The sequence below is a fragment of the Candida oxycetoniae genome (assembly GCF_023343755.2).
Source record: "Candida oxycetoniae strain CBS 10844 chromosome Unknown scaffold2, whole genome shotgun sequence".
NCBI lineage: Eukaryota > Fungi > Ascomycota > Pichiomycetes > Serinales > Debaryomycetaceae > Lodderomyces > Lodderomyces oxycetoniae.
Genome location: NW_026055369.1, coordinates 1 through 25,143, shown reverse-complemented (window position 1 = coordinate 25,143; position 25,143 = coordinate 1). Strand labels below are relative to the sequence as shown.

General features: G+C 37.9%; 10 protein-coding genes across 10 annotated transcripts; 6 read left to right on the top strand and 4 right to left on the bottom strand. All coding sequences in view use genetic code 12, as the record gives it.

Annotated features, from left to right (window-relative positions):
• Window positions 1-418: 418 nt before the first annotated feature.
• PZF1 (Pzf1p) lies at window positions 419-1,783 on the top strand (the record flags this gene model as incomplete). The annotated part of the gene is made up of 1 exon (XM_049322422.1): window positions 419-1,783. One exon carries the CDS (start codon window positions 419-421, stop codon window positions 1,781-1,783), a length of 1,365 nt encoding a protein of 454 aa, XP_049181450.1.
• A 74-nt stretch (window positions 1,784-1,857) lies between these two features.
• KGF56_001310 (uncharacterized protein) lies at window positions 1,858-6,867 on the bottom strand (the record flags this gene model as incomplete). The annotated part of the gene is made up of 1 exon (XM_049322421.1): window positions 1,858-6,867. The coding sequence occupies one exon, from the start codon at window positions 6,865-6,867 to the stop codon at window positions 1,858-1,860; it is 5,010 nt and encodes a 1,669-aa protein (XP_049181449.1).
• Window positions 6,868-8,486: 1,619 nt separating this feature from the next.
• Window positions 8,487-10,262, bottom strand: KGF56_001309 (uncharacterized protein; the record flags this gene model as incomplete). The annotated part of the gene is made up of 1 exon (XM_049322419.1): window positions 8,487-10,262. One exon carries the CDS (start codon window positions 10,260-10,262, stop codon window positions 8,487-8,489), a length of 1,776 nt encoding a protein of 591 aa, XP_049181448.1.
• Window positions 10,263-11,635: 1,373 nt separating this feature from the next.
• KGF56_001308 (uncharacterized protein) lies at window positions 11,636-13,144 on the top strand (the record flags this gene model as incomplete). Its single annotated transcript, XM_049322418.1, has 1 exon — window positions 11,636-13,144. One exon carries the CDS (start codon window positions 11,636-11,638, stop codon window positions 13,142-13,144), a length of 1,509 nt encoding a protein of 502 aa, XP_049181447.1.
• A 322-nt stretch (window positions 13,145-13,466) lies between these two features.
• On the top strand, window positions 13,467-16,097 carry RFC1 (replication factor C subunit 1; the record flags this gene model as incomplete). Its single annotated transcript, XM_049322417.1, has 1 exon — window positions 13,467-16,097. The coding sequence occupies one exon, from the start codon at window positions 13,467-13,469 to the stop codon at window positions 16,095-16,097; it is 2,631 nt and encodes an 876-aa protein (XP_049181446.1).
• A 578-nt stretch (window positions 16,098-16,675) lies between these two features.
• Window positions 16,676-18,205, top strand: MKK2 (mitogen-activated protein kinase kinase; the record flags this gene model as incomplete). Its single annotated transcript, XM_049322416.1, has 1 exon — window positions 16,676-18,205. One exon carries the CDS (start codon window positions 16,676-16,678, stop codon window positions 18,203-18,205), a length of 1,530 nt encoding a protein of 509 aa, XP_049181445.1.
• A 759-nt stretch (window positions 18,206-18,964) lies between these two features.
• KGF56_001305 (uncharacterized protein) lies at window positions 18,965-19,297 on the top strand (the record flags this gene model as incomplete). The annotated part of the gene is made up of 1 exon (XM_049322415.1): window positions 18,965-19,297. One exon carries the CDS (start codon window positions 18,965-18,967, stop codon window positions 19,295-19,297), a length of 333 nt encoding a protein of 110 aa, XP_049181444.1.
• Window positions 19,298-19,391: 94 nt separating this feature from the next.
• On the bottom strand, window positions 19,392-20,696 carry KGF56_001304 (uncharacterized protein; the record flags this gene model as incomplete). The annotated part of the gene is made up of 1 exon (XM_049322414.1): window positions 19,392-20,696. The coding sequence occupies one exon, from the start codon at window positions 20,694-20,696 to the stop codon at window positions 19,392-19,394; it is 1,305 nt and encodes a 434-aa protein (XP_049181443.1).
• A 362-nt stretch (window positions 20,697-21,058) lies between these two features.
• Window positions 21,059-22,735, bottom strand: SPO7 (Nem1-Spo7 phosphatase regulatory subunit; the record flags this gene model as incomplete). The annotated part of the gene is made up of 1 exon (XM_049322413.1): window positions 21,059-22,735. The coding sequence occupies one exon, from the start codon at window positions 22,733-22,735 to the stop codon at window positions 21,059-21,061; it is 1,677 nt and encodes a 558-aa protein (XP_049181442.1).
• A 498-nt stretch (window positions 22,736-23,233) lies between these two features.
• On the top strand, window positions 23,234-24,709 carry GWT1 (glucosaminyl-phosphotidylinositol O-acyltransferase; the record flags this gene model as incomplete). Its single annotated transcript, XM_049322412.1, has 1 exon — window positions 23,234-24,709. One exon carries the CDS (start codon window positions 23,234-23,236, stop codon window positions 24,707-24,709), a length of 1,476 nt encoding a protein of 491 aa, XP_049181441.1.
• Between the last annotated feature and the right edge of the window lie 434 nt (window positions 24,710-25,143).

Genomic DNA, 25,143 nt, shown 5'->3' with positions numbered 1-25,143 from the left:
TTCAAATTAGGATTGTGCTACCGATAAATAAATTATATAAAGGGGGTCATAAATCCCCAGTCTTGGGGAAAAGAAAGAGAAACTTAAAAAAAAAAAAAAGATTAGAAGTTGAGCCTCCTATAACAAAACATAACCGCGTTCCTCTTTGTTCCCCCTCAACTACTCATATCAAAAACTTATATCCCAATTCGGATTCTTCAGTACAAAGCCCCTCAACATGGATTTCGAAATCCAAAAAGTTACTTGATAATCAGTTGTTTTTTTTTGTTTGTTTTTTTCCCTCTCTTCTTTCTCATCTCATCTCATCTCGTAAAATTTATTGTTTTTCATACAGGTTAAATTTTTCAATTATCTCATTAAAACTGTTTATAACTTTTGCCCCGTAGATGATTTTCAGTATATCAACAGGTAATTTTGAATGAGTGAAGAAGATATACAATCGCTAACGTCCCACACTTCTACAACCACAACATCTACCCGACCGAAAAAGTTTATATGCACTTTTGATAATTGCGATAAGGCCTATAATAGACCCTCTCTTTTAGAGCAGCATCAACGGATACATACGGGGCAAAGACCTTATATGTGCACGTATCCCGAGTGTGACAAGACGTTTCTTCGTAAATCGCATTTAGATGCTCATTTGATCTCCCATTCGAGAGAAAAGCCCTTCCACTGCTCAGTGTGTGGAAAAGGCGTTAATACCGCTCAGCATTTGAAGAGACATGAAATAACCCATACAAAATCTTTCAAGTGCATGTATCCAAATTGTAATGAATCCTTCTACAAGCACCAGTCACTAAGGCATCATATACTTTCTGTTCATGAAAAAACTTTGACTTGCAAAGTGTGCGATAAGACCTTTATGCGACCTTCGAAACTAGCTCAGCATAAATTGAAGCATCACGGAGAATCTCCCGCTTATCAGTGCGACCAGCAAGGGTGCTTTATGAATTTCAAAACATGGTCGGCTCTACAGTTTCATATTAAGCAAGAACATCCAAAGTTAAGGTGTGCAAAGTGTGGTAAAGGTTGTGTTGGAAAAAGAGGATTGCAATCGCATATGTTGAGTCACGATGAATCAGCAAAGACATGGCAATGTAATTACTGTGATATAGGTAAGTTTAACAAAAAGCTAGATTTGGTTGCCCATTATAACGAATTTCACGATGGGAATTTACCTGACGATTTGAAATTGAGTACGTTCAAAAAGAAGGAAAATAACGAGGAGATAACGAATAATGCTAATTTGAAAAATCTTGGCTCTATTTTTTCAACTGATAATGTTATTGATGAGAAGAAAAAGGAGAAGGAGGAGAAGGAGGAGAATGGGTCAGAAAACTGTTTTGGAGCTGACATTAGATCAGATACTGCTCAAGCATATAAGTCAATCACTTCACTCAATACATCTTTGCTTGATGGGAAAAAAGATATTATCAAGTTAATTCTGAACGATTTATCCAAGAAACTAATCTGTCCAAAACGAAAATGTGGAAGGACTTTTTCAAGAGACTACGATCTCAAACGTCATTTGACATGGCATGAGGAAAACTTGAAGAGAATTGAAAACTTTTTAAATAACTTACCAGAGACCCTTCCTGGAAAGGAAGCTGACCCGGAACCAGCTCAAAAGAAAGTGAAACTTTCTAATGACAATTATAACCTTAATGATGATGATAACGACTATGATGACAATGACAACGACGACGATGACGACGATGACGACGATGCTGTGTTTGATGCATTGCTTGATAGCGAATTAAAAGGAACAATAGATACTTGAGTAAATGTTATATGCTGCTGTTATAAATAACGGGGGAAAAAAAAAAATTAGAACCCTTCAATATGAAAACTCCTTTAATATCTACTTCTTTTATCATATCCTCTTCCACCGTAATTTTCAGCTCTTCTTTTATTATCGTATGATCCACTATGTCCAGTATCATTTGCCCTTCTGCCATTGGCATTACCTTCATACGCAGCATCTCTATCTCTGTTGTTGGGCTTCGTATCTGCTTTATCATCCAGGTTTATTCCCCTCTGAACATTGCGATCATTATACGGAGATGAGATCTTTGGTCCCTTGGTGATATTCAGCCTACCACGCCTTCCTTCAAATGATCTTGTTCTTGATATAGAATAGTCGGATTGTTCACGGTCACCAAAACTGTGACGATTATAGTTTGATCCGAAATTTGATCGTCTTCCGCCATGTTGTTGTTGAGACAGAGAAGTAGGTGGAGGCGGTGGTGGCGGCGGTGGCGGCGGTGGTATGCTTGAAAAACCCTTGGATTGCACTGAAGGTGCCGTTGAAGTTTTGTGTTTTCCACGAGACCTGAATGAAAATTCATCTTTTGAGCCCAATTTTTCTTGAGGAGGTGGTGGTTGTCTTTTTGAATTGGGGGTTCTTGCTCTTGGTTCTTGAGGAAGTGGCGGTGTCATTGCTCGTGGATCATTATGATCTTGCCGTGTTGAGCGATTCATCGTCTCTTTTTGAGAAGGGAGCGGGGTTCGTTTTGATATGGAACGAGCTTGTTCTGTCTCCTCTTCTTTTCTTTCAGGAAGGTTTTCTTTTTGGGTCTTTTCCTGTTCTGCAACTGCCTCCTGTTCATTTGCAATTTCATCTGCTCTGATTTCTTTCCTGGTATCATCATCAACATTATTATTGTTGTCATTCTTAGTTTCCTCCTTGTCCACAACAACCTCCTTATCCGCATTCTCATTTTTCAAGTTTACTTCTTTCTCCTTGACAACATCATGTTCTTGAACCTCTTCTTTCTTTTTAGTATTTTTTTGCTTATCACCAACCATGCCATTTATTGTACCTGAGGGAACCTCTGTTTCTTTCTTTCCATCATCATTGATCATCACTTTTTCCTTGCTCTTGCTCTCCTTATTTTCTTTGTCTTCTTCTTCTTCTTCTTCTTCTTCTTCTTCTTTTGGTGATTTGAGATGGTTTTCAGATAATTGGCGAGTCTGTGTCATTTTTGCATTGTCAGCCTTGGGCTCGCTAGGAACTGGTGGTAGCGGGTCTTGTTTCCCACTAACAGGTAGTGCTTCTTTCTTATCACTCAGAAGGTACTCCTCGTATCTTCCAGTTGAATTGACTGCGGTGTTTCTAGACATCGGTCTACTCAATGGAGCTTGTGTAGATGAGTAATTAATGGCAGATGCTCTCTTTTTGAGCAACTCCCCTTCCTCCTTTGCTTTTCTTTCTTGCTTCTCCTTGGCTGCTTTTTCTTCTGCTGCTTTTTTCTCAGCTATTCTCTTTTCTCTTGACAACCTTGCCTTTGTCTCAATCATTTCCTGCTTTTGTTCATCGCTCATTGGAATAAAGTCCCAGAGTGGAATCCAATTCCTGCTTTTTGCCCTCACATGACCTAACAATGCACCGGACGACAATTTAATGTCGTCCCTTTCGTCAGTTGTAGATATTTTTTCTACCAAATGAACGACTCTTTCTCCGTGATCCTCTACCAACGGATACACTCCAAGTAAACTTTTCAAAAACAAGATGGTATTGCTTCGCAACATGTAATCAGTAAGCAAAAACGCTCTTTCAACTTGACTCAAGATAGCTGCATGATATTGATATACCAAGCTTCTGTACTCGTCAAAGTTTTTCCCTAAATTGACATCTTTCTTTTCAAAGCTCTCTTTATCAAATAAATCTTGCAAAGATTTCAAAATATGTGCATAAAAAAACCCAATGCTTTCTACCTCAGAAGGTGTTGAAGAGTGTAATGTCCTGTACAATACATCTGAATTTATCAACGCATTCAAAGTCTCGAGCAAGGAATAATTTGCAACGCCCAAGTAATGAAGCTTAAAGATAAATTGAGCAGCAAACACCGCGTCGAACGAAGAATGAACAGCACGAAGAAGTACGCAATGTTGTAAAAAACTTTTTATCGTGTTGTCTGTATTCTCGACCTTGAACCAATCAGTGGATAACAGTATCAATTTGTTGCTCACCTTCTCATTTAGCTGTTCATGACGAAGCTTATCGTTAGGCAACTGTTCAATGAAAAGCCTATTTTGTTCAATTTCTTTTTTGTATTGCTCTATTGTTGCTCTTGAAAAATCTGGATCCTTCAGGTTTAGGTTTATGGTATTTTTTAACCCTCTAATTCTTGACTCCAATTTCTTTGCCTCATCCTCATAAAGTCGCGCTGAATAATTGATGTCCTGCAAGGACAAATACCAGAAAATAGTAAACAAGCTCGCAGGGAAATCATTCGGGCAAATATTAGAGCTTTGCAATTCCAAAGTCTCATAAGATTCACGTTTTTTTTGAGTTCTCCACAAATCAAATACCCACTCCACGGGAACACCATAGGTCTTGTGCAACTGCTCAATCGACAATAGCTCAACGTCTATGTCTTGATCGCCAAAGAATCCGACTAAAGTAATGAATAACCGTAGTACCTCCGTTATATCGTCAGCTCTGCTAGCTAATACTTTCAAATGATTTTCCGCGTCATCATAAATCAAGTCATTCAAGCTTCTGCATAGCAATATAACAAGTTCGTTGACTGCACCTAGCTCAATAAAGCATTTCAATAGTTGGCTTCCCGAAGGTATTCTATCGTATCTTGCATCATCAATCACACGGTAAACAACCTTTTGCAAAACCGAGCCACTACTTATCATATTAATCTGTTCCAAGTTCAAGTCTGAAGTCGTTTGAATACCACCCATTGAACTAAGCATATCTTTGAGTACTAATAACCCTGTTCGATCACCCATAAAAAACGATTTCAAAATATATGTCAAGATTGTTCTTATATCGATAGCTTTAGGATACCTTTGACAAATCTTGCCGATAAAGGAAGCAAGCGATTGTAACCACTGACGATCTATCATCCCATTCCCGTGGCTCGTACTTCTATCAGAGCTTAATCGAATCAATATGGCTACCGTCAAATTATCCCACGCGTATGCGTTAAAATACCTTGCGGTTTCAACCACCAACGTATTCAAATTATCATAACTTTCAATTTGCTGTAGTATCGTCAATAAACAGGGGAGTGGGTTTGAAAAGCTAATCTTTGCAAGTCTTCGCATCATGGGCCGCAAATTCTCCTTTGATAATCTTTTCAATACATCTTTGGTGGATTTTTCTGCCACGCTATAAGCTATTTTCACCAATGTATTATTCTTCCTTAAGTTGTTGTACAACTCTCCATAAACACTAAATCTATCTTCCACCGGGTATTTGGCAAGTATGGCAAAGGCCTTATCAATTGCAATAGAGTTTTCCTGCATCAATGGCATTGCAGGAAAAATGTAGTTTCTAAAGTAATGAAAAACCTGTTCTTTGTACTGCTCTTGATCTGCAAAATGGATTACGACATCGCAAAGTTTAATAAATAAGGTAGTGCTCTTGGATATGTTTGGGCCAACGAATTTCAAAAACTCTTGGGAAACTTGCAACAAGGATTCAAAACTATTAATCACTGGTAGATTTTTTGATGAAGTGTAAAAATAATGAAACTTTTTCTGAGGAGAATCTTTGTGCGTTACCTTGAAACTGGATGTATCGGTAAATTTGGGTGGTTCAACCGAAACATTATTCAATGGACGCGGAAGATGGGTACCCTTGGCGCATGTTGATTGAAGAATATCCTCCTTGCTGAAATCACTGAGTTCGTCATTTAATGGATTTAGCATAGTCTCAAACATGTGACACAATATGACCAGAATCTCTTGGTCCACATCTGCAAGAAAGGGATAGTGTGTCAACATATATATTGTTGGCCAATAAAGTCCACTGCTCAGAAATGCTTTTAAAAACTGAAGTTTGACATTGGTTTCCAAGTTTGAGGCACTCGGGTTTGGTGCAGTCTTTTTATTCAGGGTTCCTTCTTCGTCGTCAGCAGCAAGAGGAGCTGCAAGGGCAAGTGCGTTTGCCCCAGCTTTTAGTACTTCTTCTTGTAATCTACGATCATGTTCGTTTTCAAAAATTTTCATTCCATCATCGTCGGGATGAAGATATTTGTAGATGGATCCGAAACTTAAAAAGCCTTCATTGATAAGAACAACTATTGAACTCTTGATATTTTTCAATAATCCCTTATAATCGGAATGGTTTATCAACTTCAAGCCAAATATTTTTGCTGCTGCCGCATTGCCTCCCTTTGACAAGGTTGAGATTGAAGAGTTGTCGCTTTCCTCTATAGGCCACCATCTACTTTTTCTTAATAATTTCACAGCGCATTCAGTCCTCGTGAAAATCCAATTTGTCAATACCTCGAGCAACAAATCCAAGCACCTATTGGGATCTAGGCTATAGTGCCCAATCAATTTATCAATCACCTGTAAAGCGTAGTCTATTTGCAAATCGGTATTTTCGCTAATAAAAACATCTTGTAGCTCATTTACAAGCTTGGAATACCCTTCAATCTCCTCATGTAAAAGATTGTATTTATTTTGGGTGTACAACTTATCGCGAAGTCTCGTGTTTAAGGTCTTTGTTAGCACAGCTGTTGGTACTATATCTGCTTCTTTTATAAACTCGGTACTGACATAAGCGGCTATGGTGTCTTGCTTAAGTATTTTCTCTTTTTTGCTCAATGTTGACAACAAGTCTCGACTCTTTTCTGTTATTGCAAATGAGTTCAACACTTGACAGAATAGTCTTGCCAAGTCATCATTGGTAATAGCTGAACTTAAAAATTCAACTAGCTCCTCTACCTTCAAAAACTCTTCCTCATAACAAATGATTAGTTCGGTGAAGACCAAAACTACCTCCTCTTCGCTCTCCAAATTGTCGACTTCGTAGCACTCAAAAACTTCTAAAATGTCACAACTCCCATTCCAATCACGATACTCTAGCACCTCGGGCGTGAAATATTTCAAGGTCATTTTGCTGGTTTGCAGCAAAAGAGCCTTGTATAGAATTGTTTGACTCAAATGTCAAAATAAAGATTTATAGTCTTTTGTTTTATACTGTTTGTTTTTTTTTTCAGAGAGCTGCGCTTTTCTTTCTCTCATTTTGTCACTAGTGAGCGAAGCGAGTTGGTGGAACAGTATGTAAGCGACACTAGGGAGCGAAGCGAGCTAGTGGAGCAGAATGTAGAGAAAAGCGACACTAGTGAGCGAAGCGAGTTGGTGGAGCAGCATGTAGAGAAAAGCGACACTAGTGAGCGAAGCGAGTTGGTGGAGCAGCATGTAGAGAGTAGAGAGTAGACACTAGTGAGAAGTACGTAGAGAGTAGAGAGTGGACACAATCGAGCGAAACGAGATAGTGTTGCTATCAAGTACTGCTCTACTATCTCGCTTTGCTCGATTGTGTCGCTATTGTCAGTAACGGTTAATGCTCCACTATCTCGCTCCGCTCAATAGTGTTGCTATTGTCGATAATGGATGAGTTCTAATAATAAATACATATATTCTCTCTTCAATAACTAGGTTAATTAACCTATTGAAAATGTCAGTTATCTCTAGCTCATTGATAATTTCATAAAAGATCAATATTCATGTATTGACTATTTCAAAGAGCTGAAAATGTCAACAACTTGTCCCAGATAGTTTAGTGGCTAGAATTACCGTTTGTCGCATGGTAGACCAGGGTTCAATTCCCTGTCTGGGAGTAACTAATCTTTTTTTCAAAATAGCCTTTTTTTTTTTACACTATCGAGCAACACTTTGTAGCTTGTTACTACACTAGAAGAAAAACTCTATCGTGTTTTGGGATTCTTTACTACTTTAGATCCATTACTTTTTATTCTACATTGAATAAAGTCTGAAAAAGACTTTTCTATGTTTTGAAATGCTTTTCACTACTTTAGATCTTTACTTTTTATTCTAAATTAAATAAAGTCTGCTTGGTTTTCCTTATTTTGTTTTCTTTTTTGTCCAAAATTCGAGCCAATTTTACACTATTTTTTTTTCTCACTCCTTATATAAAAAAAGGCTTTGCAAGTTGTTACCCTCACCCATATCACTGTTTAGATTCTTGCAGAAAAACATCTAAATGCATTAACATATTACAGAGGGACTAAGATGTAATGAAAACTTTGGTAAATATCGTTCAAGACATTATTTTGTTGCGAAAATATAACTATAATAAATTTTTTTTTAAAAAAAAGAGATAATTTGTTTGTGTCATTTCTATTTTTGTAATCTGTTTTTCCAATTCTTTTTTTTTTTTTTTTTTTTTTTTTTTTTTGCAGCCATCAAAAAAGGAACAAATGAAGTACTTGGATTAAATATTTAATATTTCTATAAATTGGTCTACTGAAGTGCCATCAAAATGAATGAATGAAAAGAGAAAAGAACCTATATAAAACCTGAACCCAATAAAATGTTTTCGTAAAATGCCATAAAAGAAAAATAAACCCAATAAAATGTTTTCGTAAATGCCATAAAAAACAAAACAAACCCAAAGCAAGAAACGAAATGTGATGAAGTATATATATATATATATAAAAAAGGGTAACTTTTTGTGCTATGATTTTGTGCTGCCTTTTTTTGCGGGTGCATCACTTATTTGTCGATAAAATATTATGTGGATATCTACCAATATTCAGCTCCTGACGAGAATGACCCTGTGATGGAGGGTGTGCGTCTGTTCCGGTTTTCTGCTCACTAGTCGTAGCACAATACATCGTGGTGTCCGCCGATAAATCTGCATCGGGGTTATCGTCATCGTCGTCATTTCCATCTTCAATATTTTTCACTTCGTCCTGGTAACCCTTTTCCATTTTTATAGTCTTTGAGTGATTTCCAGTCACTGAAGGTAATGCTGAATTTTCTTCTTTGGACATTGTCTTGTGCCGTTTAGATGCAGGCAGTTGCATATTGGCACTAGGATGATCTTCACCCTCGGGTTTCCAATGATGAAACTGAATAATGTGCTGAAACGAAGTCATTGACTCTTGCAGCGGTTGAACTGACAGTTTGTTCTGCTTGTGTAAAGGCTGTGCTGGTATTGGTCTTACTTGCAAAGTTGATGTTGCACCAAGTGGAGACTGTAGCAATTGTGTACCAGCTACATTCCCCGATTCGGTATGCCTATTGGGGAATTGGGTATTGTGAACATTTCGGCGCTGTTTGCTTAAACTGCTGTTGTTGCTGACAGCAGCACCGGACGTCATTGACATATTTGCCGGCATAGAGTTGTGACGCTGATGACCTCGCGATTTTTTTGCAGGAGAATTGGATGACGATAACAAGGGACGCCGGAATGGTGCAGTTGGTGTGGCCAAATTTGCCACTGCAGCGGCTCCAATTTTAGCAGGGGAGAGGGAGCTCTGAGAGGTGCTAGTGCTTCCACCTCCAAATTTGAAACCAATGGGAGATATTGGATTCAAATTGTATGGATCGCGTTGTAATGCGCTGCCCAATTGTTTTTGAGCTACGGGAAACTGAGACAATCGAAAACCCAGTACATTTTGTTCCTGTGTTGAATCTTGCTGTCCTTGACCTTGCATAACCTCTGGATGTTCTTCCCGCGGTAGCGGTATTTGTACATTTTGTGTAGCATGTGGAATAAATGGCTGTTGCGGCTGTAATGCATATTGTGGTTGTTGCTGTTGCTGTTGTAGTGATGGTGGCGGTTGTTGTTGTTGTTGTTGTTGTTGCTGTTGCTGTGGTAGTTGCTGTTGTTGTTGTTGTTGTTGTTGCTGGGGTTGAGGAAATGCCGAGTTTCTTGCTATGAAGTTGGCTCTTTCTCTTTCGTAATTTAAATCTACTGGAGGGGTGCTGCCACCAACACACAAGTGTGGGATTAAATGAGTTGGTATTTGGGCTTGAATAGCATGCTGAATAATGTTCAAGTTTTTATTTGCAAGTTCTGCCTTGTAGTATTCCTGTTTGGTTCGTTCTTGCTCAGCTCTCAATTTCATAGTTTCTACAAAGGCATCTTCGGAAAAAGGGAAATGAGCAATATTCGGTCCCAACAATGCTAAAATACCAGGATCGGTGATTTGCTTTTGGGGAGATGAAGGTGCAGAAGGGATGACTGATCTTTGTTGGGACTCATTTAGGATTGATACCGAAGGAATAGATGCATCTGTTTGTGAAGGTCGTCGCACTGTAGCTTGACCGCTCGGTATGGATTTTTGAATTGGTGTATGAAACATCGGCTGACGTTGCCAATGCTGCTGCTGCTGTTGTTGTTGTTGTTGTTGTTGTTGTTGTTGTTCCTTGACGTTTGCATGTGACGTACTGCTTTCTTCTGTATGAAGATGTAATTGAAATTGATCCTTTGCCTTTTTGTCATCCTGCGAGTCCAAATGTGCATTTGTCGATGACATGTTACTCGTAACCAAGAGAGGGGGTGACTGTGATCACAAATCTCAAATGCAAATCCAAACGAGAGCTCAAATGCAAACGAGAGATCAAAGTCAAAGAGCAAAAGATACCTTTGAATTGTAGTGTGCACCCCTATTTTAATAATATTTTCTTTTGCAATTAACTTTTGACGAAAAGGCGAGTATTAACTGTACTCTCTTCAAGTAAGGCAGGCCACCGTAAGAGACGAGTTGGTCGCCGCGGGCGATACGTGAACTAATTCCCTCTATATACAGAAATAATTAAAGATATAAAGCCAAAAAAAAAGGGTGCAATCAAAGTCATCATCGAATAAAAGTCCAAGCGAAAGTGTTAATGAAAAAAAGTATAAAAAGTATCTAAGCGACTAAGCGACTAAGCGACTAAATCGATGAATAGCAGGGTTCAAAAAAAAAAAAGAAGCAAAAGAAAGAAAAAAAATTTGGGTAAGATTGTTACCATTTGAAACCAAATGAAATAAACAAAATAAATAATTATGTCTCAACAACATTAGAGAGCAGAGCAGTATTTTTTGTCTACACTTTCTTATAATGAGTTTATTGACAAGTAAATCTATTTCTTATACTTTTTCTACCCCTTTTAGCCATTTTCTAGCCATTTTTTACCATTTTTTCCTATTGTTTTTAAAACAGTAACTAAATTGTACAGAAAAATTAGTTACTTTGATTAAGAGATGAAATTTGATTTAATTGATGTGGCTGATTTGTTTAGATATGCGTAGATTATATCAAAGGGAACTCTGCTCTGCATTACACTACTAGCGTCGCATTCAACTCTAAAAGGAACTCTGCTCTACTTTACAATACTAGCGTCGCATTCAATTATATAGAGACCAACTCTATACGGTATGATGGAGTAGAAGCTAGTCATTGCTGCTCCCCTATCTCGCTCAGCTAGGTAGTGTCGAACGTAAAACTTACACCTCGAGTGTGTCGGTGGAAGTCAGTGCTCGATAGTCTCGCTCTGCTCGATAGTCTCGCTCTGCTCGATAGTCTCGCTCTGCTCGATAGTCTCGCTCTGCTCGATAGTCTCGCTCTGCTCTTGGTGTCGCTCGATGTTGCATTTTTCATTTTTTTTTCCATTTGATATTGCTGCTTTAACGGCTGCAAAAAGTGTGAATAATTTTTAGTGCAAAAAAACTTAACAACGAAACCAAATAAAAAAAAAAAAAAAAAAAAAAATTAATAAATTAAAGATTAAATCAATATTGAATAGTAGGTATATTTAATTTGGGAATACCCATGATAGCTAAGAAACAGACTTGAACCCAGGGGACTAATACAGAATTGTAAAACCATTAGGGAGCTAAGAATTGCAAAGTGAAGGTTGCGTAAGAATGGGCAAAAATAGGAAAAAACACAATAATACTAATAATGGAAATTCAACCAATACATCAAAGACCATTTCAAATGGTCATTCTAAGGAAGAAACCACGGCGTCAGTGCGGGATCTGGAAAATTCAAATGCAAACGAAAACGGTGTAGGCTTGAAACCAGATGCTTCAAATACTGAGCTGGAAAAGACAATGAAAGAAGAGGAGGAGGAGGAGGAGGAGGAGGTTGCTAGCGTGGAATTGGAATCCGTTCAAGCTCAAATGGATTCACTACAAACAACAACATCTGCATCCGATACTGCTACTGCCGATACTACTGCTGATACCGCTACAAAACCTCAACCGAGTGCTGCTGATACAGATTCCGTCCTCAAATTAAAACAAGTGGAGAAAGAGAGGGATGAGATCCAGCATTCATATAATAATTTGGTAAGCAGACTCTCGACAATGAAGTCTGTGTTTGGCAAAATGAAGCAATCTGAAATTGAGTTGGAAGAAAAAACAGAGCTAGTAGAGAAATTGAGTAAGGAAAAAGAGGAGTTGAAGAAGAGGAATCAAGATTTAGAACAACAACTTCACCGTGAACTAGAAAATAAAGTAGACCGCTCGATACTAGCGCAGCTACGAGAAGAGAACAACCAATTGAATATTGAATGCGAAAAATTAAACGATACCTTGACAAAAACGAGACGAGAGTATACTCTGACCATTGAAGAATTGCAAGATGAAAAATACAATTTGGAAAATTCCAATTCAAAATTATCCAAAAAGATCCATGAACTAAAACAGGAAATCAATGATTTAACTGTAAGAGAAAGGGAAGTTGAATTAGAGCAGAAAAACAGTAAACAACTAATTAGCGATTATAAGGACAGGTTAGAATCGAGCGAGAAAGCTTTGAAAGAGGCTGCAAGAAATGTAAAAGAGTTACAAACAATAATTTTAGAGAACCAGAAGGAATTTGAAAACAATATAGATGCTTTAAAAAATGAGGTGAAGTTGGCAGCAAAGACTATTGATGAACAAAACGAAAAGATTGTCACTTTGAAAGCAGAGGCTAACACTTTTATAGAGAAGCTTTCTCAAGCAGATAAGGAGATGACACAAATTCCCGAGCTTAAAAACGAAATTAACAACAAACAGCTTCTAATAGGGAAATTACGCCACGAGGCTATTATTTTGAATGAACATCTTACAAAAGCATTGACAATGTTGAAACAAGGAGGTAATGGATCAAATAAGCTGGTTGATCGAGAATTAATATCCAATGTGATTATAAGTTTCTTGCAATTCCCCAGGGGAGATTCAAAAAAATTCGAGGCATTACAATTAATAAGTGCGTTGCTAGAATGGGATCATCTGCAAAAGATAGCCGCTGGTTTACAGCACGTACCTACTTCCAAGGGTGGAGCCCAAACGAAATTGGATTCCGAAGGTAATGAAGTTCCTGTACGACAAAGTTTTGTGTCTTTATGGACGGAGTATTTAGAAAAGGAGTCTAGTAAAAAGTAGAGAGAGAGAGAGGGAAAAAAAAAAAAAAAGCAATTACTTAGAACAAGCAATTTCTTTAAAAAGAAATCGAGGGCTAGTCAGTTTGCTCTACTATCTCGCTCTGCTCGATAGCGTCGTCAACACGGTCTGGTCTAAATAAGTTCTTGCAATAATGTACATTTTCTTCTCTTACGCAAAGTAAAGCCAATTGTGAATGAAAAAAAAAAAAAACAGAAAAAAAAAAACTTTCAATAGAAACGCGCGCTTCATTACTCTTGAATATATTACTGTATCTGAAGGTTTATCCTTATCTTGGTCAAAACCATTGTATGCCAAGCTCAAGATGGTTAATATACTGGATTTTTTCAAGGATAAACCCGCTAAGGCAGGATCTAAGCGTAAGGCTAATACTGCGGACATTGAAGCTCGAGCAAGTGCAAAAAGAAGCAAGTCGGCTAAACCCAAACGGGTGATGATTGATGTTGATAAAGATGAAGATGATGGTGATGACGACTTTCAATTTGATGATGAGGAGATTATAGAGATCGAGAAGCCAAAAAAAAGGAAGGAACCGCTGTTATCCCCCCAAAAAACAACTTCCAAATACGAATCAAAGCAAAGTGATTCAATCACAAGCTCACCGAAACGAAGTAAGAAAACTACTGATTCGAGTAAAACACAAAGGAGTTCGGATGTAAAAACCGCTGCAGAGATCCTTGCCACAGTACCCGATGCAGAATTACCAGAGATTGATGAAAATGAAAAGATCAACTTTATGGCGTTAAAAGCTCAACAGAAATCTACAGTAGTTTCTGAGCCAATTGATTTGCCCCAGGCTCAACCAGACTGTTTATCGGGGTTGACTATCGTGTTTACTGGACAAATGCCCTCTTTGGATAGAACAACTGCAGAACAAATTGCTCAACAGTATGGAGCTAAAGTGACAAAATCTATTTCTGGAAAAACTAGCCTTGTAGTCATAGGAGCAGATGCAGGTCCTTCCAAAGTAAAGAAAATCAAACAATTGAAAATCAAGGCCATTGATGAAGATGGGTTTTTGCAGTTATTGTCTAAAATGCCCGCGGATGGAGGATCAGGAGAAGCTGCACAGAAGGCCAAATTGGCACGCGAAGCAGAAGAAAAGAAAATTTTAGAGGATGCGAAGAGAGAACAACAACGGGAGAAAGAAGAAGAAGAAGCAGCAGCAGCAGCAGCAGTTTCTTTTAGTCAAGTAAATATCAATGGAACTGGGTCTCAAACTAGGCTTCCTCCTATACCAAAACAAGAGATTTCTGCAAAAAACAAGCTATGGACTGACAAACACGCGCCCAAAGACTTTAGTCAATTATGTGGTAACAAGGGTCAAGTTGAAAAGTTACGAAAATGGTTAGGCAGCTGGTTTGATAACAAAGCAAGAGGGTTTAAAAACAGCAGAACGGATGATCCCGGAAACTTTAGGGCTGTTTTGATCAGCGGTCCACCTGGAATTGGTAAAACAACAGCAGCACACATGGTTGCAAATTCTCTTGGATTCGATGTATTGGAAAAAAATGCTTCAGACGTTCGTTCAAAGTCACTATTGAATGCAAATGTCAAGTCTGTCTTGAATAATACCTCCGTTGCTGGCTATTTTAAGCACCGCAATGATGCTGATGCTGAGAAGAATGAAAATACCAGAAAGATATGTTTGATTATGGATGAAGTTGATGGGATGTCGAGTGGTGATCATGGAGGAGCGGGGGCTTTATCACAATTTTGCAGAACTACCAACACGCCAATGATTTTGATTTGTAACGACAAATCTTTGCCCAAAATGAGGACTTTTGATAGAGTTACTTTTGACTTGCCATTTAAGAGACCTTCTGAAAACGAAGTGAAAAGCAGATTGATGACAATTGCTTTGAGAGAAGGAATAAAACTAGACCCTCATATAATTGGGCAATTGGTGCAACTTACATCAAATGATATTCGTCAAATGATCAACTTGCTATCCACAGTTTCAAAAACTCAGAAGGATATTGGTGCCAACAACGTCCAAGAAATTCGGGCGGGTTGGAAAAAACAAGTTATTTTGAAACCATTTGATATAGCACATCGTTTATTAGGATCGGCGATATGGACTTCTCCCAAGCAAAATATCAATGAAAAATTGGATTTATATTTTAATGACATTGATTTTGCACCATTAATGATTCAAGAAAACTATCTTTGCACCAAGCCAAGACTACCTGGCTCCCATCTCAAACACGTGGCACAAGCCGCAGATGACATTAGTGTTTCAGATTCGATAAACTCTTTAATTCGATCAAGTGAGCAGCAATGGAGTTTGTTACCGTTTCACGGTATAATGTCTTCAGTGAAGCCCTCGTATGAAGTCGCGGGCGCGGTAATGGGGAGATTAAATTTCAGTAGTTGGTTAGGTCAAAATTCGAAGCAGTTGAAGTTTCAAAGAATATTGCAGGAGTTGCAGTATCATACTAGGATTAAAACCTCGACAACAAAACAGGAATTGCGTCTCGATTATTTAAGACCATTGTGGGAGAAGTTGGACGCTCCACTCAAGAAGCGCGGAGATGATGGAATTGACGAAACTATAGAGATAATGGACGAGTACTATCTTACCAAGGAGGATCTTGACAACATGTCAGAAATGTTGAAGCAGACAATATGTTTGGGAGTCAAGAGTAAGTCAATGTTTACTCGTAAATACAATAGCGTTGCACATCCAACAGTAATTTACAAAACGGGTGATTCTTTGGCAACTGGAGGCAAGAGATCTGCAACAAAAGTTGATTACGAAGAAGTAGTTGACGATGACATGGAGGATGTTCCGGATGACAACGAAGATGAAACTAGCGATAGTATTGACATTAAAAAGGACAAGTTAATCAAGGAGAAGACATCAAAGAAAAAACCAGAAGCTAGATCAAAGTCTACTAAAACGGCAGCACCTAAAAAGAGAGCAAAGAAATAAAACCTTTTCAAAGAAGAAGGAAATAGGACCTCTTTAAAGAAGATACTGACACTTGATATCAATTCCAACATTTGAAGAAGGATCTCTTTCCTCTTTCTTTTTTTTCTGGCTCTTTTAAGTTTTATTCTATTTAATATCCCTTCGACTAGAGTCGCCTTTGGCTTCTCTAGTCTCTCTTTTTTTTTTTTTCCCTTGATCATTTAAGGCTTATGCACCTTCTTCCTTCTTTTAATGCGAAGTCATTTTGTTGTAAACTCAGTTATCTCTGCTGCTACGGCAATCTGAACTAGTACAGAGAAAAAGTCATAGAAAATCAGAAAAACTAATTTTTTCTTAACTATCTTTGTAAAAGAGAGAAGTGATATATTAAGATTCTAGTTAACGAATTTATTTTATTAAATCTACTCGTTCGATCTCTCTCGATATCACCAAACACTAGGGTCAGGCGTATATTGCTTTATTCCGAAACACACACACACATTAAATAAAGGAAAGCACCTTTCAAACATAGATGCAATAAATTTTTACATACTATAGAGATACAATCAAACCCCGTGTGTAGATGAGTCTCCCAAGAAATGTCAGGAGTACCTATGTTTAATATACCTAATACGAGGAAGCATCTTAATAGCACACCGCTTCCCTCGCTCTCAATACCTGCAAAACACAATAATACCAAACCAAAACTACTGTCGAATACACGAGAAGACGGCATCTTTGAATCGCAGCTCGACCAATTTATCAGTCCAAACGACGACGAAGCGTACCGAGGAAACACAGCTTTAGCCGACTTGTATACCAAGAATGCACAATACCACTTACCACAAAGACCGCAACCTAGCTATAATACGAATTCAAGATCTTCGTCCTCGTCCTTGACGTCGTCCACAACTCCAGTAACTGCACAATCTACAGCTTCTTCAGCTTCTGGTAAACTAAAGAGGAAACCACCACCACCGCCATGTACCACACTAGATCTACCGCTGATTGGCGACGAAAGTGTAGTATCACCAGCAGAGCCGTCCGATTTACTGGTTGACGATGTAGCAATGGAGATGTCTGAGCAGGATGACGAAGTAAGAAACACGTGTGTTGATGATGTGTTGAAGCAGAACTCGCAAAGTCACATTCATTATGAGCAACCACCAAACCTCCCGAGCTCTTCTGCCGTTTCAAATAAACACCACTTGGAGAATCTAACGCCCTACGACTGGCATTTTTTAGCAAACAACAATCAAATCAAAGAGATTTGTAAACTCGGGGAGGGCAACGGTGGAGCCGTGAGCAAATGCCTCATTCCTCAAATACCATCCACACAAATTTTTGCACTAAAACTAATAGTTACAGATTCAGATCCTCAAGTACAAAAGCAAATTATCAGGGAGTTGGAAATTGCAAGAAAATGCCAACATCCAAATATAGTCAAGTATTATGGCACTTTTCTATTGGAAAAACTATCAATGATTGGTATCACGATGGAATATATGGATGGTCAGTCATTAGACTCTCTATATAAAGAAGTCTTAAAAAGAGATCAAACTAATAGAATCAATGAGAAAGTTTTGGGAAAGATTGCACGTTCAATGCTATCAGGGTTGGATTACTTGCACCTGAAAAACATTATTCATAGAGATATAAAACCGTCAAATGTGTTACTTGATTCAAAAGGAAACGTTAAGCTATGCGACTTTGGTGTTAGTGGAGAAGCAGTCAATTCCTTAGCCTCCACTTTTGTTGGTACACAATATTACATGGCACCAGAACGAATAACGGGTAAGACATATTCTATAACAAGCGATATATGGTCTCTAGGAATGTCCATGTTAGAAGTGGCAAATGGAAAATTTCCTATAGACTTGAGATTAGGACCAATTGAGGTTGTTGAGATGGTGCTGAGAAGTGAGTTGACGTTGAAAGATAGCGAAGAGGACCAGATATATTGGTCGAAACAATTTAAACAGTTTATTTCGAGATGTTTAATCAAAGATTGTAAAGCACGACCAGTGCCGAGAGAGTTACTAGCTCATGACGAATGGTGTTTATTGCAACTGAAAGAAAAAGTAAAGATGGACAAATTTGTCAAAGTTGTATGGGAGCTAAATGATTAGATCTTTAAGTCAGATCTTTGAGTTAGATCTTTGGTTAGACCCTTTATGTTTTTTTTTTTTTGGGGTACATTTTAATGCAAAATAATTTGATGAAGATACAGAAAAGAACTTAGTCTCTATCATTTCTTATACAGACCCAGAGACACACAGACACACAGACACACAGACACACAGACACAGAGATACACAGGCACACAGACACAGAGACATACAGACACCGACGCACACATTCTTTCTCTCTTTCTCTCTCCCTCACACACACTCTCTCATCCATACTCTTCTTTTTTCTTTCACTTCCTCAACTCTTTTTGTCAGTGAAGAGTAGTGAAGAGTGTAACACTATCGGGCAGAACGAGATAGTGTTGATGACAGCTAGTCAGTGCACTAAACTATCTCACTCGATAGTATCGGTGGCAGCTAGTGTGCTCCACTATCTCGCTCTGCTCGATAGTGTCGCTCGATAGTGTTGTTGATGTTAGGTAGTGTACGATGTACCAAGCGAAAAAAAAAATTAAAGTAAGAATTTTATTTACAAGCCAATCAAAATGAGAAAAGGTAAATTTTCTTCATAGGTATAACCAGGAGGTATCTTAGTGGATTGAAAGAAGAAGCTACAATAGCGCACAAGTGTTGACCAAGATACAACATACGCCCCATATACCTCGATAGTATTCAGAGGAGAATATTTAGAGCGGTATAATTTGACTAGGCTTTACGAACCCCCCCCCCCCAAAAGTAAAAGAATAGAGATATCAAACGATGCCAGTTCCTTTTGAAGGTCTAATCCCTTATGCAATAATGACTGCCTTTTTCGGATTGGCAGGTCATGGTGTGCAAGCCATTAGATATTGGGATAACGGTTGGAAGAATGATCGTTATTTCTTAGACCAATGGGACCAAAAGATGATGCAGAGAGACTTTTATCTAACGGGAGTATATCGAGGACAGACTAGTGAGCCCATAGCACCGGAAAGTTTCAAGACCGCGAACCGGATTGAGCAAAGATACGACACTCCATATAGAGGCCAATTCTTTAGTTTGAGAGATAGGTTATTTAGAGGTTACGTTTTCGGAGATTGGAATTTTTCATAAGTGAGGAAAAGAGTGGGTGAGTGAGTGAGAGAAAAAGAGAGGAAGAGAGCAAGGGAGAGGTTGATAAAATAGGTTGGGGTTTATGTAGATGCATTTATTTAAAGTCCTTGTATGTCCATTTTTCTGTCACCTTCTTAGCATATTTCCTCTTACGGTTAACAGGAACTCTAGCTTCAATCTTCCCACTTGATTGTAGAGTCAACATTTGATCGTAAAGTAAATTTCCTTCAGGTTTCAAGTTCTTTAAATTACTTGTTAACTCATCCGATAGTTTCAATTCTAAAGGCACTTCGACTGGAGTGTATTTGAATAGCTTATTCTTCTTTTCGCTCCTTTGCTTCTTCGATAATGGTCCCGTGGTCTTGCTTGCTTCCTGTTTTTCCTTTTCTTGTTGCTTTTGTAAAATCGTATCCAAATTGGATAAATCCTTCAACTGTTTCTTTAGATCCTTGATTTCCATCTCTATTTGAACTCTCTGTTTGTGCCTAACTTCTTTATTTCTCTTTGTTCTTGTCTTGATTTTTAGTTTGTTTGGCTTGTTTACAGATAAGGAATAATTTTCTTCAACACACCCCACTACTTCTTTTTCTCCTCCTCCTTCTTGTCTATTTTCATTTTCATTTTCATTTTCATCATCTTCATCTTCATCATCATCATCGTCTGACAACATATCATCTTTCAAGATAACCATTAACTCCCTGATCCTTGACTCATGTTCCTCCATTGCTTGTCTATTCAACTCTCTTTTGTATTCTATGCCATACTCTTGATTAATCAAATCTTTCCATGATTCCAAAGATGGATTATACGACTTACCGGGATGTACAACCTTTTCAATAAGTTCATTCTTAGTTATTTGAATGGGCTTTTCACGTAACGTTTTTGGTACTGTTGTTGCTTTGGTAACCTCTGCAGTAGATTTATTAAACTTTGGTGTTTTTCGTTTGGGCTCTTCAGAGTCACCTTCGTCTCCCCATAAATCTTCATTACCTTTGTTACCGCCATTTATCAACCCATCCCGTTCAACCCTGTTCATTTCTATATTCTCGTCTTTATATTTCCCACCACGCATCCTTATCAATCTCAACATTTCTGTCTTTTTCACACCTTGAATTTTACCATGATAGTTTTTAGTTCTATTGTTTAACAATGCTGGTACCTTGGACTTATTTGCTAATATCTCATGAGTTTTTAGTTTCTTTGGCGCTTTTATCGACACAGATTGGGTGCTTGGTGTGGTATCAATTATAAAATCTTCTTCTTCTAAATTTCTATCCTTGACTATCTCCTCATCTCGAATATCTTGAAGTTTCAGTTCTATGTCCTGAATATCAACATTCTTTCTCCAGGCTTTCTTGCCTTTCCTTGAAGTTTGTCTTTTGGCTTTCACTTCACTCATTTTGGGCTTTCACAAGTTACTCTGACCCAGTTTATTTCTAAACACGTTCTTCAAAGCACGTTATTCAGTGTGCTTCCAAAAGTGAAAAATTTAGAGATGAGACCCGATGACCTGAATTTTTTTTTTTTTTTTTTTTTTTCTTTTGGGTTTTCTTCTCCCCCTTATCTACAAAGCTACTTAAGGGGGTTGTCAATGAAATGCACTTAATATATATATATATATATATATATTATATACGTATATGTATGTATGTATGTATGGTATGTATGTACCACTACAAGTTAGCTGATGACATTACAAACGTTCAAAAAGAGAGCCAGCTCTGTTTGAGGATGCGATTATCAACTCTAACTTTTGTTCGTTTATATACCATCTCCAGAGGACAACTTCATCAAGTTCTGTTCACTCAATTTTGATGGAATTGATTGTGGTGGTATTGAACTCGATTTTCTTTTTCTTCTTTTGACAAGTTTACTCTTTTCCAACTTTGAACCGTTGATAAAAGCAGTCATGTTATTTCTTCTTCTTACACCTTCATTTATCCAAAACTCACTTCTATAAAGTTCCCATCCTTCTCTTATATCTATGTTGAAAGCCCTGGCATTAAGTAATAATTTGACATCGGTAACACCTATTCTTGGCTGACATTGTGATTGACAGGTTACCAAGAATACTTCAATCTTTGAGTCCTTGTTTTGAATGGAATCAGGTGAGATCTTATGGAAAACTTCTAAAATAAAAGTCACTATAGTTAATGAAACCTCTCGTATCAAGTCGGTTACCTTATCGGTAAATGGGGTTTTAATCTTCACTAGTCTCACATTCAATTGTCGCAAACCCTTATTTGTGGAGGATAAAAATTTCCGTGGTAACACAATTGTTTTTTTATACTCCCCAGAGAGATGGTATAATAACAATGTAATAATAGTTGAAATAAGAAAAAACTGCATGATCAACCTTACGGTACCGGTTGACGATACTGCACTGTCCAAAAAAAATAAGTGATGGGTCAAACCGGCAATAATAGAGCACAAGATTGACAAAAATATCAAATACTTTCGTCTCATGGCTCTTTGTTGAATAACTTGTTCTCTCATGCTTTCTTCCAAGATTAACAAGTTTCTAAAGACTTTACCAGACGGAGACATGGATGTGTATCCTATCCCAGGCTTTTCATATGATCTATGTGATTTTTCGCTGGGTTCTCGAGACTTTCTCCTGGTTTTAGTTCTTGACTTGGTAAGCCCGCTACCACTATTTCGTGTATCCTCGGAATCTGGTATACTACCGCTTCTTCTTCTTCTCCTCCTTGGCGAAGAAGGAGGACCAAGCGGATGTGCATGTGCATGTGTATTTGTTTTTGCATTTGCATTTTCTTTTGACTTGTTTCCTTTGGGAGTCTTGTCTGTTGAAAATGTTGGCTTCGAGTCTTTTGTCCTTTTTCTTCTAGATACCTTGTGCTTTTTATTGGATCCAGCTTCCGATTCTCCTGCCAGTCTAGCTGCCGATTGAGATACATTGATTTCTTCCCCATCTTCTTCCTCCTCCCCATCTTCTTCTTCTCCTCCTCGTCTTCCTTCCTCCTCCTCCTCCTCGTCTTCTTCTTCTTCTTCTGAGGTTTGATTGCGTGCCAACTTACGTAATTGTTGCCCAATATTCCTTCTTGGATGCTCTCGTTCGCTTTGCAAGTCTAGAGAGCTTTGCGATCCCCAATCATCAGAGTCAGAATATACCCCAAACTCATTATTGGAAGTGGATTGCGTCCCAATATCAAATGCTTTTGCTTTTGAATTTGTTAAACGAGGAGATTTGGGGGTTTCTGAAATATTATTATTATTATCGCCACTCGACAAAAACATCTCATCTTCTACTCTCCCCTTATGCTGCAAATCTATTGAACTAGCACTGGATACGTGCCCACTAATGTCATTAGGGTTATCTGATATTATGGAGTCATGTGACTTATTTGACATTTGATCGGTTACATAGTTACCATCATCCATTTCGTCCTTGTTGACTGGATCTGCTGTACTCGTCATACCTGTTGAAGGATGATATCAAGTTATACTCTCAATAGGAAAGCGGCAAATATCTTCAACAAGGAGTATTAGTGTCTCTATATCAATAATATGAAGATAAAAAGGGTTTATATTAAAGTAAAGTAATCAATCAATGATAGTACTCTCATCTTTATTAATCTTTTTTCTCCTTCAGTAAAAAAAAAAAAAAAAAAAAAAAAGAGAATTATTTTGTCTGTCTGTTTCATCTCGATTTTTTTTCAAAGTTTTGTCTGTCTGTCTGATGTGGCTCAGTTTAGACGGGGGGGGGGGGGGACAAGAATGTATGAGCATCACGTGAGGAAAAGAAGTTTATGTCTGAAAAATTCTCCAAAGAGAGGAGAATATAAGGAGGTTTGTACTATTAGCACAGTGAAGTTATTCCTCACAACTTCTTAACATATACTGTTAGTAGGGTAAAGAAACGAAAAGCAAGAAAGAAAGAAGCCGATTCATAAACGTGTGTGATCATCAGCTCATATGTCGTCATTGAAACATTTGAAGGAGCAATTTGTATCAGATTTGTCAGGAGGATCAATTGGAGAAATCTACTTGGTGACTTCAGTTGCATTGACATCATATTTAGCACACAAATTTATTAAGGATTCTATATCACAGCTACCACTTGTTTATGACTATATCATCAATGTGTTAACTGTTTTATCTGCCATCACGATATATAGCAACAGGCCAGTTGTTTTACACTATTCCATTCTACTACCATCATTGTTTATATATTTAATAAACCACTATACAACGCAACCAAGGAAAAACGAATCGGCTGCTGCTGCTGCTGCTAAACAAGAACATGAAGCTGTTTCTACAATCTTACCGAAGAAATCTTTCCTCACTACGTATAGGTCACACATGTTGATAATAACCAATTTGTCTATATTAGCAGTTGATTTTAAAGTGTTTCCACGTAGATTTGCAAAAGTAGAAACATGGGGTACCTCAATGATGGATTTGGGCGTTGGCTCGTTTGTGTTTTCCATGGGACTATTCAATTCAAGACAATTGATTAAAAACCATACCAAATATAGGTTTGATGTAAAGACTTATTTAAATGTCATTAAAACCAATACAATAAAGGCAATTCCGGTTTTGGTTCTTGGTATTGCTAGAATTGTCAGTGTGAAGCAATTGGATTACCAAGAGCACGTTTCTGAGTATGGTGTACATTGGAATTTTTTCGTTACTTTGGGGTTGTTACCAATATTTATAGGAATACTTGATCCCATTTTGAATCTTGTGCCTAGAGTTGTTGTTGCTTTTGCGCTTGCCCTAGTAAATGAGTATCTTTTAAAGAAAACAAATATTATTCAGTTTATCATCATGAGTGATAATCGCTTAGACAACTGGATTACTATGAACAAAGAAGGAATTTATTCGCTTTTGGGTTACTTTACTATATTTTTGTTTGGACAGTCTGTTGGTTCGTTTGTGTTGACTGAATATCCTACAAAGAATAATCTACTAGTGATAAGTAATACTAAAGTTACTGTTACTAGAAAGAAAAAAACGTCGTTGTTGTCGTCGCTTTTAACGGTGACCCCCACTCAAGGTTTAATCTTTGCAACGGTCTTTTATCAAGTGGTTTTCAATTTAGTGAATGAGTCTATTACAGTTACTAGTATTAGCAGAAGATTAGCCAACTTTTCATATATTCTTTGGGTAGTTTCATATAATTCTACTTTATTATTGGGATACAACTTGATTGATAAATTTGTGCCAACGCACAAGAAACAAGAGTCCTCCTATTTGTTGGACAGTATCAATAACAATGGGTTGTTGATATTCTTGTTGGGAAACTTGTTGACTGGGTTGGTTAATATGAGCTTTAATACGCTCGAAATGTCGAATACAGCGGCATTGGTGGTTTTAATTGGGTACAGTATCTTATGGAGTACAATTGCAATATTTTTAAACCATGAAAGAATCTACTTGAAATTGTAATATAGTCGGAGTTGTATAGTGGTGGAATAGAATGTATATAGAGACTAGCTGCCACCCACTATCGAGCAGAGCGAGATAGTGGAGCACACTAGCTGCCACCAATGTAAAACGTTTGAAAGTAAGTGAGCTCTTGAAGCAGAAAAATGGAGAGAGAGAGAGAGAGAGAGATTCAATAATGTTGCTATTAAGTGCTGCACCACTATCTCGCTCCGCTCGATAGTGTCAATAGTAATTAGTCAGTGTCGCACCACTATCTCGCTCCGCTCGATAGTGTCGATAGTAACTAGTCAGTGCTGCACCACTATTTCGTTCCGCTCGATAGTGTTGATAGTGTCGATTCGGAGTTGAGGAATATATTTTATTTTTAATGCGCATTGCTAAAAGTTGTCAAGGTATCTCCACCGAGTGCCCAGAGTAAAACTTTGAATTCTCGT